General features: G+C 40.5%; 1 protein-coding gene across 5 annotated transcripts in view; it reads right to left on the minus strand.

The window, feature by feature from the left end:
- Nucleotides 1–17,500, minus strand: part of LOC123513281 (zwei Ig domain protein zig-8-like) — a 75,503-nt gene that overhangs the window by 7,587 nt on the left and 50,416 nt on the right. For all 5 annotated transcript variants that reach the window (XM_045270356.1, XM_045270354.1, XM_045270352.1 and 2 more), the window contains exons 3-4: nucleotides 5,952–6,162; nucleotides 2,830–2,972 (exon numbers count right to left, since the gene is read on the minus strand). In XM_045270356.1, the coding sequence (XP_045126291.1) occupies nucleotides 2,830–2,972; nucleotides 5,952–6,162 (354 nt within the window). The remainder of the gene's footprint in view (nucleotides 1–2,829; nucleotides 2,973–5,951; nucleotides 6,163–17,500) is intronic.

Genomic DNA, 17,500 nt, shown 5'->3' on the forward strand with positions numbered 1-17,500 from the left:
TTGATAGCGTCACAGAGACATTAAACTGAAATGGAATATCAAACAATATTTCCGTGAAAATTTAATATCCATAGAATGCTTACAGCTGGAGAGAAATGAAAGAACAATATTGATGATAGCAATGACAACAATCGAACAGACTAATCAAATACAAAAGATGAACGAACCGCTTGCCACAAAATAAAAAAAAGTTATTGTATTGATAGACACAACGCCTCAGGAAACCAGGAATGCGTCGCGGCGTGAATACATACAATCTTAATCATCTAAACAATGAAAAACATAAAGCATTCAAGCCAGTCAACAACGCTCCAGATTCTTACAACACTAAACAAAACTTCCAAAAGAAAAAAATCAACGGAACAAAAAAGAGAGAGAAAAAAAAAAGAATAATGGTAAAAGTTCACAACTCACGTACAAGTTTAAAGGATATAATATGACAAACAGAAACACAATTTTGCACACACACACACACACACACACACACACACACACACACACACACACACAGAAAGGCACACATACACACACACACACACACACACACACACACACACACACACACACACACACACACACACACACACACACACACACACACACACACACACACACACACACACACACACACACACACACACACACAAAAGTTTAAAATGTTAATCTGATACCAACAATCTTTGCAAGAGTGGGCGGGTGGGGAGAAATGAGACTTAAAGAGAAGCACGGGATCCTTGCCTTCAGCTGCCAACATCGGTTCATTAGATATTCAAAGGTCGTTATTATTACGTTGGCTGGCTGAAAGGAAGGAGAGGGAGAGACCAAGGAAATCATCAGCCTTTGAAAGTGATACCTTGAAAGAGGTCAAAACTGGATCATTGAAGAAATTGAGGAACATTCACGCAAAGACATACATACTTAAGTGGAGGTGTGTGTGAATAATGCAGCTGATTAACTCTTTCAGTACTAGGACGGTTTTTTACCATGAGCTTTAGGTACGACTGGACGATTTTATTGATATTAGGAAAGGTTTATGGAGGTCAGATGATTAATGGCCACAGTCTTCACTATTTTAATCCCTACATACGTTTCTGAAGCTGTATAAAATCGCCAAATTGTAAGCATAATGAATATGGAAACCTGTCATGGTACTGTCATGATATTTTTAGATGCTTCTGACTTATCTTTCCAGGCTCTAATGGAAGTTGCTTGAATTTAAAAGGATATTTCCTATAATTTTAGTGATCATAAATGGAAATGATGCATCTCTTCAGCGCGTACAAATATCATAGTGAGAGAAGAAAGTCTGAGAATAAGAGACTACTTTAGAATGTATTATACGTCATTGTCATCTATTCTGTCACGTCACTATCACTGCATACTCATTTTCGCAGGATAGCTTTGCCCACGGTACCCTCAGATATACTCAGATGAAATACTTTGGTAGGTTCTTATCATCCTGTCAATAAGACGAAGGCACACACACACACACACACACACACACACACCTAGCAGTAAATAGGTACGGGATGTAACTCGAGGGATTGTGGCCTCGCTTTCCTGGTGTGTGTTGTGTGTTGATGTGGTCTCAGTCCTACCCGAAGATCGGTCTATGAGCTCTGAGCTCGCTCCGTAATGGGGAAGACTGGCTGGGTGACCAGCAGACGACCGAGGTGAATTACACACACACACACACACACACACACACACATACGCCAAATTGTAAGCTCACACACCGCGTAGTGTAGTGGTTAGCACGCTCGACTCACAATCGAGAGGGCCGGGTTCGAATCCCGGCGCGGCGAGGCAAATGGGCAAGCCTCTTAATGTGTAGCCCCTGTTCACCTAGTAGTAAATAGGTACGGGATGTAACTCGAGGAGTTATGGCCTCCCTTTCCCGGTGTGTGGAGTGTGTTGTAGTCTCAGTCCTACCCGAAGATCGGTCTATGAGCTCTGAGCTCACTCCGTAATGGGGAAGACTGGCTGGGTGACCAGCAGGCAACCGAGGGGAATTACACACACGCACACACACACACACACACACACACACACACACACACACACACACACACACACACACACACACTGCGTAGTGTAGACACACACCGCATAGTGTAGTGGTTAGCACGCTCGACTCGCAATCGAGAGGGCCCGGGTTCGAGTTCCGGGAAGTGGCGAGGCAAATGGGCAAGCCTCTTAATGTTCACCTAGCAGTAAATAGGTATGGGATGTAATTCGAGGGGTTGTGGCCTCACTTTCCCGGTGTGTGGAGTATGTTGTGGTCTAAGTCCTACCCGAAGATCGGTCTATGAGCTCTGAGCTCGCTCCGTAATGGGGAAGACTGGCTGGGTGACCAGCAGACGACCATGGTGAATTACACACACACACACACACACACACACACACACACACACACACACACACACACACACACACACATACAAAGGAGGAAGGGACATACACATTTCTTTCTGATTTTCCCATGGCTTTTATGACGCAGAAACTGAACCATTATAGCAACATTTACCGCTGATTCACGTGACTTGGTGTTTTCAGATGATACAATGATTAACAAGGAAAAAATAATGAGAGACTACTGCTTTCACCGCCATCTATTATTATTCTTTCCTTTCCTGTGTGTAAAGGGAAGAGATCAATGATAATAATACTCCTTTGGGACAATTTTCTTCGTTTCCATTGTTTTTACAGAGAGAGAGAGAGAGAGAGAGAGAGAGAGAGAGAGAGAGAGAGAGAGAGAGAGAGAGAGAGTCTGAGAAAGTAAGAATCCCGGGGCAGAAATCCAGACCAACTCGTATCTGTGTCACGTACCTTGTTGCTGTGGTGTTTGTTGCTGTGATACCAGCGCACGTAGCGGGGCGGCTCTGGCAGGTCATGCAACACACACGTCAGGTTGATCATGCTGCCCTTCTGCACGTACAAGTCAGGCGAGCCCAGGATCTCCCCGCGCGGCTCTGGAAGGCCAAGGAAAATAAAAGTTGAGCTTGATGCATTTAGGTGAAAATTGAAAGAAAAATGAAATGAATAAATATACACATTGATAGAATTAATTAATCACTTCAGTACCATGACGTGTTTTCATATATTGATTCTGCTCATTATTTGATTTTATTCAGCTTCAGAAACATATGCTGGGATTAGAATAGCAAAGACACTGGCTATTAATCTTTTGACCTCCATAGACACTTCCTAATGCAAATAAAATCGTCCAATCATACCCAAAAATCAGGATAAAATGCGTCTCAGTCCTGAAGGAGTTAATTAAGTAAGAAAAAAAAGTAGGCTCGGGTCACAATATTTTCCGACTTTGTATGTGTAAATGTCGAGAACTTGAACTGCTTTCACATAAAGGAAGGAAATGGGAGGCGGGTTTGGCGCTGACCTTCCATCACGGTAACAAGCAGAAGTGAACGGGGCTTGAGGGATCAATGGAACGAGTGTTTGGTTATTTATACGCTCTTTTTTGGTTCACTGACACAAACACATTGCCACTTATCTTTAGTTTTTAATTGGTTCGGCAATTTCAGATTAATGTTATGGATGCCTGTGGTATTGTAATGAGCCTTGAGTTTGTAAAGCTTTGTGCATTTAAATATCACTGAGTTATGTAGATGGAATGAGTAAAGAGGACATTTCATTGCAGAGGTCCTTCATATTTTTCTTTCATTTTGTAGAAATGTTTTTACTACATTTAACCCCTTCAGTACTGGAACGCATTTTTAGCATGATTTTTAGGTGAGATTAGATGATTTTTGATTGTATTAAGAAGAATCTATGGAGGTCAAAAGGTTAATGGCCAGTCTTTACTATTCTAATACCCACATACGTTTCTGAAGCTCTTTAAAATCACTAAATAGTAAACAGAATGAATATGAAAACGCGGCACGGTACTGAAGGGATTAACAACAGTAATCTCCCTCACACTCTAATCAATACAAGATGCACGTCTTATAGTGACATTGCTCGCCTAGATGTGCAGTTCTGTTCAAGTCCTTTCGTGGAGTGAGAAAGTAAGAGTGAAGTCCAGTTAACCTCTTGAGTACCATGACGTGTTTCCATATTCATTTTGGTGACTATTTGGTGACTTTATTCAACTTCAGAAACTTGTGTAAGGGATTAAAATGGCGAAGACTGTGGCCATTAATCTTTTGACCTCTATATATCCTTCCTGATGTCAATGAAATGGTCTAATCGTACACAAATCGCAAGGTAGAAATGTATTCCAGTACTGAAGGTGTTAAGTGATGGAAACGGCTGTTTAACAGCTAATGAACGGGCCGGTTCTTATTTGATCTTTTAATTCATCACAAAATCTGACAATTATTCTTCTCATTTAACTTCATCGGGCCGCCATCTCTCCAAGACTTGCTTTTACTTGTTCACAGTTACTGCCAAACCGACCCTCGTCAATCATTAACATTTCCTCATCATAACACCACCCTATGCCATGATACTGGTGTCAATCCCTTCAGTACTGAGACTCATTTCCATATTCATTCTGCTTACTATTAGGTGATTTTACACAGCTTTAGAAACTTAAATGGGGGATTAAAATAGTGAAGACTGTGGCTATTAATCTTCTGACTTCCGTAGACCTTTCCTAATGTCAATAAAATGGTCTAATCGTACATAAATCTTAAGGTAAAAAATGTGTCGCAGTATTGAAGGTGTTAATAGCATGCCTCCCTCCCGCCTACCTGTCTGTCTGTCTGTCTGTCTGTCTGATGGGTGTGTCTTGTGCTTGTTTGTGTATGTTTCCCTTTAATTTTTTACTTTATTTACTTTTTCCTATTTATTTAGCTATCTATTTCTATGTATATATTTTGAGGGTTTGTGTTTCTGGGCCAACCATGAATTTTATCATCTGTGATCTCTCTCTCTCTCTCTCTCTCTCTCTCTCTCTCTCTCTCTCTCTCTCTCTCTCTCTCTCTCTCTCTCTCTCTCTCTCTCTCTCTATCTGTCTATCTGTCTGTCTGTCTCTCACATCCTCTCATCTATTCTCTTCTCTCCACTTTTATTTAGAATAACTTATCGATATAACATTACATCGCCATCTGTTTGTCTGTCTGTCTGTCTGTCTGTCTGTTAGCGTTAGTATGCGTCTGTCTGTCTGTTAGGGTACTTGTCTGTGTATCTGCCTGTCAGTCTATACGCGTGCCTGTTTGCTTGTCTGTCCTGGCGTGTCAAAATCTCACGCCATGCATCCATCACTCCATTCACTTCTTTCTTCCTCCCACACCAACTTCCTCTCTTTCATTCTTAGTGTGTCCATCATTCGTGCTTTCCTTTCTTCTTTCTATCCCTCCTTTCCTCCCTTTTGTTGGCATATTTACTTCCTTTCTTACCCTCTCCGTCATTTCTCTCGCTCTCTATTTCACTCCTCGACAAACAAGAGAATATTTATGGATCTAATACACCTTCGTTTCTACTTCCCCTCTTACCTTTCCAGCTGTTGCCATGACACCTCTCCCTTCTTATCCCCCTTCCCCACTCTCACTCTCTCTCTCTCTCTCTCTCTCTCTCTCTCTCTCTCTCTCTCTCTCTCTCTCTCTGTTTCTTCATATCTTCATCTATTCTCTGCAACTCCCTTTCCATCATTCCCTCCTCCTGTCTTGCGTTCTCTTCCTCTTCCTCCTCCTCTGATTCCACTCATTATTCACTCCCAAAACTCCTCCCAACACTCCTTCCCCTGCTATTGTGTGAAAGGTAGTTGACTGTCGGTTATTAGCTCTTCAGTATAGGCAATAGGAAGATTATAAAGATTAGGTAAATTCAAGGACATTGATGATAAGTGGAGACAGGTCTAGATGTCATATTCGGGGACTGCCACGTATACACTGTATTCTTTATGTTTCTTTATGTTTAGTTATCTATCATGTATATTGTCATTCATGTAGTCACTCTCATCCTTTCCTCCTGCTGTAGACACTCACCCAGCACCCTCAGGAAGGTATTGAAGGTCTTGACTGGCTTCGTGCTGACCTGACACTCGTAGGTGCCCTGGTCACGTGGCTGGGCTGACCTGATTCTAAGCGTCCACTGGTTGGTGCCGTTCTGGTGCAGCGCCTCATAGCGAAGGTCTGTCGTGTAGGTGTAGCGACCCACTGTCAATATCCTCAAGTCCCGCCCTCGAATCCACGACACCTGGAGAAGGGAGAAGATATGAATAGCGACTTTGAGGAGAGAGAAGAAGCAGGTAATGTGTGAAGCGATCAACTTTAACCTTGTGTAGCTTGGAATAAACAGCCGCTAATTAGAGACAAGTGGAGAAGGTTGTATCTGTCCCAGTCCTGTCAGGTGTAGCTCTGTTTGCTTTTTGTGAAGGTTTTCTTTCTTCCATTTCTATGAGCTGTAACACTCACTGGTAGCAAACACAACACATGCGAGTGAAGAGTTTATTGGAATGTCCCGAAGTAGCCGGAAAGACAACAGAGATTAAAAAAGGTTGGCGATATTCTTGTCTTTATCGGAATGGTTTCGATTCTGGAACAAGCCGACAGGTGAGGTGTTGTAGAGTTCAGGGAAACACGTTCGAAACTCTCAACTCTGGCATCAAATTATCTTGGACAGGAGTGACATATAGAAGCAGCTCGATGTAATGTGACAGGGTGTAGTGGAAGGTCCACCTTGACGCGGGTATGAAGACAGCGACGTAGCAAGTGTAAAGACGCTAATGATTATATCCCTCCAACTTAATTATTCTATAACAATCTGACTACATTACACGCAGAGTGCCAAAAATCACATACACTTTTTTTTCGGGAATAGATGGACAGTAAACAGAGTAAATGGAGGTAAGGGAGGCACTTGACCTGCAGTGGAATTTTAAAGATTTATTATGATGAAGGAGGGAGACGTGTGGTAATGGCGATACTGATGGTGGGTGGCGGTGATGAGGATTATGTGTGATGGGCAGATGGATGGATGGAGGTGGTAATGTTGGTGGTGGAGTGGAAAAATGCTTCGGTCATTTTTCTCCTTTACGTTATGTTCACTGTTGATAGTGTAGCGAAAGCTTTTTAAAGATGATGTGATGCAAGAGGCCGCCGATAATGGGGATGTGAAAAATGGGAAACACACTATCTGTGATGCAAGCTTATGGGGCGCATGTATCAAGAGGAGGCTGGTGAAAGACAATGGCCTAAGATTTACGTGTACAAGATTTATAAGTAGGAATAAAAAAAAACGAATTTAGTACATTTTCAAAGACAGAATAAAGATACTTTTCTTTAATACAGATTCTAAGAAAAGTTTGTGATTCATTTAATAGCAAGGAGGTATTTTCATCTTTATATAATTTTTTATGTAAGATGGTAAAATTAACCAAGGACAACAAAAACAGTGATTTAGAAAAGGTTCACTGAGGTGTCGGTCCCCGAACATTATCAAAAGAGTTAGCCAAAGAAATGAGATCAGTGTCTTGAAGGTTCCCTCTTAAATGAGTTCAACTCATAGATATGAATGATTGAGAGTACAAGTTAAATCTTGCGTTAGAGAGATGGACGGAACACAGGTGAGAGAAAGAAGAAAGTCTTGTGCATTTAACAAAATCAGAAGAGCATTTGGCATGAAAATAGCGGTAGAAGATAGCAAGAGATGTAGTAGCATTACGGCGATGAGAAAGAAGCTGAAGACAGTGAGTCAGAGGAGTTGATAAGACGAAAAGCTTTTGATTCCAGCCTATCTATATTACGAGTAAATCAGAATGAGTGGAACCCTGCAATCATGTGAAGAATATTCCAAACATGAGCGGATAGGATTCTGTACAGAGTTGACAGTTAGGGGAGAGTAAGAAAAACTTTCGGAGACGCCCCAGAATGCCTAACTTATATAGAAGCTGCTTTAGCAAGAGAGGAGATGTGAAGTTCCCAGTTTACATTATAAGTAAAGGATAGAGCGAAGATGTCCAGTGCAGAAGAGGTGGGCAGTTGAGTGCCATTAAAGACGAGAGAATAGTTGTCTGGAAGGTTATGTCGACTTAGTAAATGGAGGAATTGAATTTTTGAGGCACTGAACAATACTGAATCTGCTAATGTTTTATGCCATTCATTCAATAAATAAGATGAATATTAGATAACAAGTATAAACAAATAACATAGATAGAATACAACAAAGGAATAAATAAAAATGAAAATAGATAAATAAATAAATCACAGCCTTTAGAAAAATACACCAGCAAAGACATACAGGTCAGCCAGTGGTAGTGTTAACAAAACCTGAAAAGAAAACGAAAAATAAAAGAATAAAGAAAACACACAAGTATTATTTTTCAGTGCTTACATCACTTTTAATGGCAGTGAACCTTGGCGATACAACTGCGGTACACTTACGTTCAGGAGGAAAGAAAGGAAGAAAGGAAGGAAGGAAGGAAGGAAGGAAGGAAGAAAGGAAGAGGAATAAAAACAATGCGGCCGAAATGTTGCTCTCCTCTTGTAGTCTTTCTTTTATTATTCATGATGTATTTTTGGTCCAGGAGTCTGGTGGGTGTTGTCACGGCTTTAGTGGCGCTTCGGAGAATTATAAACAAACTCTACTTCAACTCCTCTCTTTTTTATTCTTCGTCCTCATTTACATTTATATCTTCGTTTTACTCCTCTTTCGCTTCCCCTCTCTCCTCCTAGACCACACATTCCTTCCCTTCCACAAGAAAATATTACTGCATGTCTTGTACTCTCCCTATACTTTTCTTCTCATTCTTTTTTTCTTCTTCTTTTATCCTTTTCTTTTCCCTTAGTTTTTTTTTCTTTTTCTTTTCATGACCCTATTCTTCTTTCTTCTTCTTCTTCTTCTTCTTCCTCTTGGTGTTGTTCTTGTTGTTGTTGTTGTTGTTCTTTTCTTCTTCTGCGTCTACTTCTACTTCTATTTCTACTTCTACGACTTTTTCTTCTTTTTTCGTCGTCATCGTTGTTGTATTTCCTTTATTCTTTTTTCTTTCTTTCTTTTCATCTTCGTCGTATTCTTTTGATTTTGTCTTTTTCTCCTCCTTGACCTGAGCCTCTTATTCCTCTTTATGCTCTCCCTCCTCTTTATTTTTTTCTTTTCCTGCTTAAGAAAGTTTGGCAGAGTTCCAGAGTAGCATCACAAGAGATTCAAGTACTTCGCAAACTTTTCCTCGCGCAACTTTTCGCGTACCGTCACACGACATTCCTATCCAATAAACGAAAAGAAAATATGCTCCTACAAAGAAAGTTTAACCAAGAACATACCTACAAAATTTAAGTTCGTGGCCATAATAAGGTTTAGTTATGAAGCAAAACAAAAGAATAAAGGAGAGAACTAAAAATGAAAGGGATGTTTATTTTAGCGCTTCAGTACTGAGATACATTTTTACCATGAGTTTTGGGTATCATTAGGCGACTTTATTGACGTTAGGGTTTAGTTATGAAGCAAAACAAAAGAATAAAGGAGAGAACCTAAAAAGAAAGGGGTGTTTATTTTAGCCGCTTCAGTACTGAGACACATTTTTACCATGAGTTTTGAGTATGATTAGACGATTTTATTGACATTAGGAAGAGTCTATGGAGTTCAGAAGAATAATGGTCAGCTTCACTATTTTAATCCCCACACAAGTTTCCGAAGCTGTATAAAATGACCATATAGTAAGCAGAATGAATATGTAAACGTGTCATGGTACTGAAGAGGTTAATGCATCCAATTTCCAATCCTTCTTTTGTGAACTGTTCCTTATAAAGATATATCAAACGGTAGGAGATGAAGTGACGATGGGTAAAATCAAGTGAAAGGAAATGCTTAGCCATACATTTTCAAATTCACAGACTTCATTTGAAATACGGGACAATAAAATACCACGCTAAAGTAAAGGAAAACAACCACCGACAATACTTAACCTCTTCAGTGCTGGAATGCATTTTATCATGAATTTTTGGTACGATTAGACGATTTCACATAGAAATACATAGGAAGAACACACACCAAGGTCCGTATTCAGAAACGCTTTGCTCTCTCACCACGACTATTTTCCAAGGCCGCAGAGATGACTAGCGGGGTTTTCAAGAGTGTTTTTCCAGTTGATAATGTAGAAATCTTGTCACTCTGCCTCTAGAATCGTAAAAACACCTTAAAAACTCGTGTAAATTTAGATATAGCCTTTTGAAATAGTGGAGGTGAAGTGCAGAAGTGTTTGAGAATACGAACCCAGAAAACTTGGCGGTCTGGGGCAACTAGCGCTTCTACCATCACTACAACTAAAAATAGAACAAAAAGTGGCTGGAAACAGTCAACAACCATCACCAGACCGAGCAGGTGAATGAGGGACTCGATTCTCCGTTTATCCGTATGATACAGGGATCGCACAGGTATATCAACAGTCGGACGGCAATATTGGCCAACCTATCAACGCCACACGGGAAAAAAAAAAAAAAAAAACTACGTCTATGTGAAAAAAAAGTTTAAAAAAAGAAGCGAAAAAGTTAGAAGAGCACACCATGTCCCCTTAAGGAATAAAGGGACCATGGAAATTTTACAGGATGGAATGAAACAAGAGGAAACTACTACCCTTAACTTACGGTACTGATGACCTAAGCTGTGGGGAGAAATATTATAAACATTAGGAAGGGTTTATGGAGGTCAGGAGATTAATGGCCGGAGTCTTCATAACTTTAATCCCCCACATAAGTTTCTGAACCTGTATAAAATCGCCACATAGTAAGCAGAATGTATATGGAAATGCGGCATGCTACTGATGGGGTTCAAGAAAATGTGTCCATGTTATAATTCAATAGTGTTTGAGAGAATACAGACTTTTGCCTCCAGATCTTTCCTCGACGCATCTCAATATAAAGGACTCAAACACCACGGAGAAAAATGTAGTATACTAGAATTTTTTATTGTAAGAGGGCAAGACTGACCAAGGGCAACAAAAGAAAATGAATAAATAAGAGATAAATAAAAGTATGAATAAATGAATCAACAAATAAGTAAAAAGATGACCAGATCAATTAATCAAGTCACTAATGAACAAATAAAACATAATAAAATACAAATATAAGTAATAATAATAATAATAATAATAATAATAATAATAATAATAATAATAATAATAATAATAATAATAATAATAATAATAATAATAATAAGACGAAGAAGAAGAAGGAGAAAAAAAATAATGAAAATGGTAATAATAACAACAATAATAACAATAACAATAATAATAATAATAATAATAATAATAATAATAATAATAATAATAATAATAATAATAACAATAAGACAAGGAAAGTATATTCACAAAACCACACACAACAACATTTCACGCACCGCTGCATAAACCCGCGGAATATAGAACCAAACATTACACGAAACAAACCCAACACCGACCTCCTTTTTACTTTGCTTCGCCTTGCTTGGCCAAATAAATTCCCCATTTTTTCTCCGCGCTCCCTCCATTTCATTCTCTGCTCACTATTTCCCTCACTTTCACCTCAGCGTCCACATATTCACTAGCAGCAGACGCCAGCATAGTCAAGCTTTCAATATAGTCAAGTCTTCAGCTTCGGCTAACTCACTGCCTCCTCAACCTCGATCTGACACTCATTTCGCGGTTCATTAAGCACCACCTGGAGAGTGACGGGTTTTCCTCGCCTCGTGGAGATCCGCTGAAGGGAAAGACTCGTAGCAACGCTGATCAAATGCTGTTAAATAGCCTTTGTGATAGATAGCTTTCTTTTTTAAACCTTCGTGAGTTACGGAGGAGGAAAAGGAAGAAAAGGAGGAAGAGGAAAAGGAGAAAGGGGACGAGGAAGAGGAGGAGGAAGAACAAAAGGAAGATGAAAAGGAGGAGGAAGAACTCAAAGTAAAAGAAAATGAGAAAAATTCAGAGGAGGAAAAGAAGGAAAAGGAAAAGGAAGAGGATGACGAGGAAAAGGAGGAAAAAGAAAAGGAAGAGGAAAAGGAGGAAGGACACAAATTAAAGAAAATAAGGAAAAAATCTATTGGAGGAGGAAAAGGAGAACGAGAACGAGGAATAACAAGAAAAGGAAGAGGAAAAGGAGGAAGAATAACAAAAAGTAAAAAGAAAGGGAAAAATCAGCTGATAGATACTTTTTTCAACCTTGGTTATGTGGCTGAGCTAATGAGGAGGAGGAGGAAAAGGAGAAAGAGGAAAAGAAACAGGAAAACAAGAACGTGGAGTAGGAGGAAGAAAAGAAAGAGGAAGAAGGAGGAGGAAGGACACAAAATAAAAGAAAAATAAGGAAAAAATCAACTGAGGTGCTAAATTTAAGAGGGTTTTTGTGATATCTAAGAGAATAAATGAATAAAGAATAGAAAAATAGATAAACATGACAAGCAGAAAAAAAAGACGAAGTGAAAGTGTTGAGAAAAAAGGGAAGGAAGATTAGGAAAGGTAGAGACTCGAAAATAAGTAAATGTAGTGGAATGTAAGAATGGGAATTACATAAAGGAGTGATATGGAGTGGAATGCAAAGAAAGTCATGCAAGAGGAAAGAAAAATAAAGGTAGGGAAAAGAAAACGAAAATAAAGAGGAAAGCAAAATAAAACAAATAATATCAGAGAGAGAGAGAGAGAGAGAGAGAGAGAGAGAGAGAGAGAGAGAGAGAGGAAGAGAGAGAGACGATATCAGAATCAAACACACACACACACACACACACACACACACACACACACACACACACACACACACACACACATAGTACCCAACACTTTATACACACACACACACACACACACACACACACACACACACACACACACACACACACACTTTATACACACACACACACACACACACACACACACACACACACACACACATAGTACCCAACACTTTATACACACACACACACACACACACACACACACACACGTAGTACCCAACACTTCACGCCACCGTTTCTTCTGCCACAGGTAAAAAAGAGGGTGTAGGAAGTGAGAGAAGGCGGAGAGAGTGAGGTGAGGGATGAGAGAAGGTGAGGGTGAAGGGGCAGTGGTGTTGAGAAGGGTGATGAAGCCACTGGAGGTTTGTTCTTGTCGCCTCTGACACACCACGTTAAAGCCGACAGCACCTAGTGGGCAGAACAAAATGACACAACACACTCACTCTCTCACTCTCACTCTCTCTCTCTCTCTCTCTCTCTCTCTCTCTCTCTCTCTCTCTCTCTCTCATCATATATGGTAATGACAAGAAGGAGGAGACGAGGGAGGGAGAATCTTCATTCATTCCCTCATTTATATACCTATCTACCTCCCTGAATATGTTTACCTGAACACATATCTATTTATAAGGACTATAATGAAAAGCCACGCACACTGACAGTTTTTAGAAGAAATAAGGCATAAAAGTGATCATTAATATTCATCTCTATGCGCACTCACCTCCATACCTACCTTCATAACAGTCTATTTATGCATCTCTCTTAGTATCAACCTTCCATTCCTCGTATCTATCTATTTATACATGTATCAATCTATCATCTGGTCCACAATAGCAAAATCATAGCACACGCAACATCCTTGAGGCATTTGAGACACCTGAAACAGAATACATAATGAAGACAAGTAACGTACGACAAAGTAAACGCGAGCAACATCGCTGTCTTTAAGGGCTCCACAGGATCTAGCAATGGGGGCTTAGTCACGTTAGCCACGCCAGAGGGACGCACGGAGCTCGAGATAATGACACGTGCGGGAGATGAGAGGACTTGTAGACGGTAATTAAGAAGACCCGAAGGTAAAATAGGGGAGAAAGAGAAAAAAAAGGGAGGATGTTGACGACCAAAGTTATAACTAGCAGTAAAAAAAAAATAGATAGTGGTGAGGAAGAGGAAGAGTATATGAACAGGAAAATAAAAAGGGTGAAGAAACAGATGAGAATGAAAAAATGAAGGAAGGAAGACGACAACGAGAGTGAGGACAAAAATAATAACGAGGTAAAGTACTAGGAAGAGTAAAACATGGATAAGTATGAAGAAGAGGAGGGCCAGAACGAGGGTGATGAGGAGGAGAGGAGAAGTGAAGACTAGACCCAATTGAGAACGAAAAGAAAGGGAATGAAAATGAAAACTAAGACGGGGACGAAAACCAGGAAAAAAAAATAAAAACAAGGATGATAATTAACGACATGACGAGAACAAAAAGGAAAGAAAGAATAATGAGGATGGAAAAAGAAACGATAGCCTGAGGAGGAGGAAAAAAATCATGGAAGGGAAAGAGGACAATAATTGCAGAAAAGACCAGGATGAAAAGAACGAAAATGTAATAGAAAGGAGAGGGTGAAGGTGAAGGTGAAGGTGAAGGCCAGAGCGAGGAGGAGGAGGAAGAAGGCAATGATGAACACTGAGAGAAGGAGAGGCTGATGAGCAAATAAAAAAAACACGTAGCTAATATAATAGAAAGACGACGTACGTTTTAGTAGAAGGAATAAAATAATTTCTATTCACCTCCTCGGCCTGATATTCAACGTCAATGATAAAGAAAAGAATAAAAAGTAAGAGCTAATAAAGAAAGGTAGCGGATTATAAGACAGCGCATTAATAAACCCAAATCAGTTCCAGATTAAACTAAAATTTTAACTGTAGCAAATGTTATGTATCAAAGTAGGTCTCCATCTCAATATTTTGGCAACCTACGCAACCCCTTCAGAATGCCAGTTTCCATACTCATTCTGTTACTATTTCCTGATTTTTACAGCTTCAGAAACTTATGTGGGAGATTAAAATAGTGAAGACTGTGGCCATTAATCTTCTGACCTCCATAGACCTTTCCTAATGTCAATGAAATGGTCTGATCATGCACAAGTCTCAATGTAAAGTGTGTACTGAAGGGGTTAATGTTTCCTCTCTCTTCACAGCTTCACTCTGCACCAACTTCAATGGGCGGGCGACATCTTCTCTGCCTAGACATACACATCCTCGGCTTCCTTCCCAGGAGTATTCGAGCAGATTCCTGACAAATTAGATCATTAGACGCTCATGTTTGATCTCCGTCTCTCACTCCTTGTGGCGAGTTGCGAGAAACGTCCCGAAGAATATATACCAAGACCAAAGAAAGTCCTCCGCTGCGAGGCGTCGTCCTTGTGCTGATGCATTTTGAGAACTCACTCATAAGGAAATGAAAAAATGAAATATCTCATAAGCGAATGCTGCAACCAGTTAGTTCCACACATACTATCTTGATTGGAGCAGTGGGTAATTCTCTCACTGGAAAAGACATTAGTTAAAAATGGCGTTTCATTTTGTTGGCTCCATGTCATAACGAAATCTGTGTGGTAGTCTCAGATGAAACTGTCACCGCTGTACTCCACATGTTGTGTCTCTCTCTCTCTCTCTCTCTCTCTCTCTCTCTCTCTCTCTCTCTCTCTCGGCGCTGTTCAATGGTATTTATTTCAGTAAGAATCATCATGGACGTGGAAACACCACGTCGCTCGAGTTTCAGTGTATTTACAAGATGTTCACACGGGGCAAAGCTGCTTGTCGGACGAGCCACACACGCGGCGCTTTTCTGCCGGCACCCTCTGCCACCGGCAAAACAGGCGGCAGAAGTTGATATATTATCAAATGACAAGTTTATTATTGTAAAAGAGAGGTCACAATTAAAGTAATGATAATATTAAACAGATAATGAAGAAGATACGTAGAGTTTCTCTTGTTCATATTTCCGGCTCTACATCCTCCACATATGAATATTAAATAAACCCACCTACCTAACACCCATGCTCGCCTGAACTCAGCACGCACAGGCCTGCCACACGGGAGGAAAATGAGAAAGGAAAATTCAATATAATAACAGTAATAATCATAACAACAACAATAATAGCAACAACAACCAACCCTAACATTTAGAGAAGCGCCGTGTAAAATGAGACAACGGGTCGTGCTGTGTCTTTCCTCCTAACGAGGATGGATTATTCCCATATTCGCTGCTTCGATCTACAGTATACACGTTCAACGCATCAATGGACACTGAGCAGTACTTTACACACAGCAACACTATGTAGCTTGCCTTCCGTGGTGTTGGTCCCTCGCCTCCATGTTGCTGTTTCATGTCTAGGGTCTGTGTTAAAGCTTTACTCACCAGCAACTTTACCAGCTAACATCGGAGTCGTAATGGCGTCTCCATACACTAACACGGCGCGTTCCACCACTACTGTTGTAAGTATCGTCGTCTGGACTTTGTGGTGAGGAGACAACGTGACATTTGCCGGACTACGTTTGTTGTGCCAGATCGCCGGCTTGGAAGGACTTGCCTTATTTCTCCTCTTGTCCTCTTGTCTTTTGTATCGCTCCCTTCACTTTCATAAGAATATTGTTTAATGTGATGGTTATATTGTATTAGAATGACGCCTTTGAAGCTCGATAAACTGAGCAAAGCAAGTCTTAAGTCTCTCTCTCTCTCTCTCTCTCTCTCTCTCTCTCTCTCTCTCTCTCTCTCTCTCTCTCTCTCTCTCTCTCTCTCTCTCTCTCTCTCTCTCTCTCTCTCTCTCTCTCTCTCTCTCTCTCTCTCTCTCTCTCTCTCTCTCTCTCTCTCTGTGTGTGTGTGTGTGTGTGTGTGTGTGTGTGTGTGTGTGTGTGTGTGTGTGTGTGTGTGTGTGTGTGTGTGTGTGTGTGTGTGTGTGTGTGTGTGTGTGTGTGTGTGCTTTCATTACATTTAAAGTAGTTAAAACTAACAAAATTATGGTCCGTAACACCACTCACGGAAGTTCTGACTTGCTTTTGTTGTTTCATAAGAGTATATAATTTTGAATATTCATGTAAGAGAGAGAGAGAGAGAGAGAGAGAGAGAGAGAGAGAGAGAGAGAGAGAGAGAGAGAGAGAGATGGGGCTTGGAGGGGAACTATCGTCACTAGCTCGTTTTATTGCACCATCAATAGAATATTTCAATGGCAGCCTCGTGACCAATCCTTTCCAAAGATCGGCAACAAAGATGACGGCTCGGTGGTAGGACATCAGCTAACCAGGTAGTCTCAGGAAGTCTTTGTTTCATCTCCCTTGCACAATATCAAATGCTCCCCACCCACGTTCTCTAACTGTAGTTGGAAGTTCAGCTCTTCGTACCTTGCTCATAGTTCTTTAACCTCTTCAGTACTAGGACACGTTCTTATATTCATTCTGGTTACTATTTGGTGATTTTATGCAGCTTCGGAAACGTATAGCGAGATCAAAATAGTGAAAACTCTGGTCATTTATCTTATGATCTCCATAGACCTTTCCTAATGTTAATAAAGTGGTATAATCGTACACAAATCTCAAGATAGAAAATGTGTCCCAGTACTGAAGGGGGTTAAGCTTTGCCTCACGCTTCCCCACGCTCACCACACCAGCCAAGAAGCTTGTCCTGGTGCTATCAAAAGGCCGAAATGCTTCAACTTCGGCCACACTCTCTAATCCTGGTTCCTATCTTCATCCGTCACTTTCTGCAGCGCCAGGCAGTCTTCCAATCCTGGAATGTTCCTTCTCTGGCACAATGCTTTCCTTCTACAGAGCTTTCTGCAGAGCAATGATATTG

This window comes from Portunus trituberculatus, chromosome 35 (genome assembly GCF_017591435.1).
Source record: "Portunus trituberculatus isolate SZX2019 chromosome 35, ASM1759143v1, whole genome shotgun sequence".
Lineage (NCBI taxonomy): Eukaryota > Metazoa > Arthropoda > Malacostraca > Decapoda > Portunidae > Portunus > Portunus trituberculatus.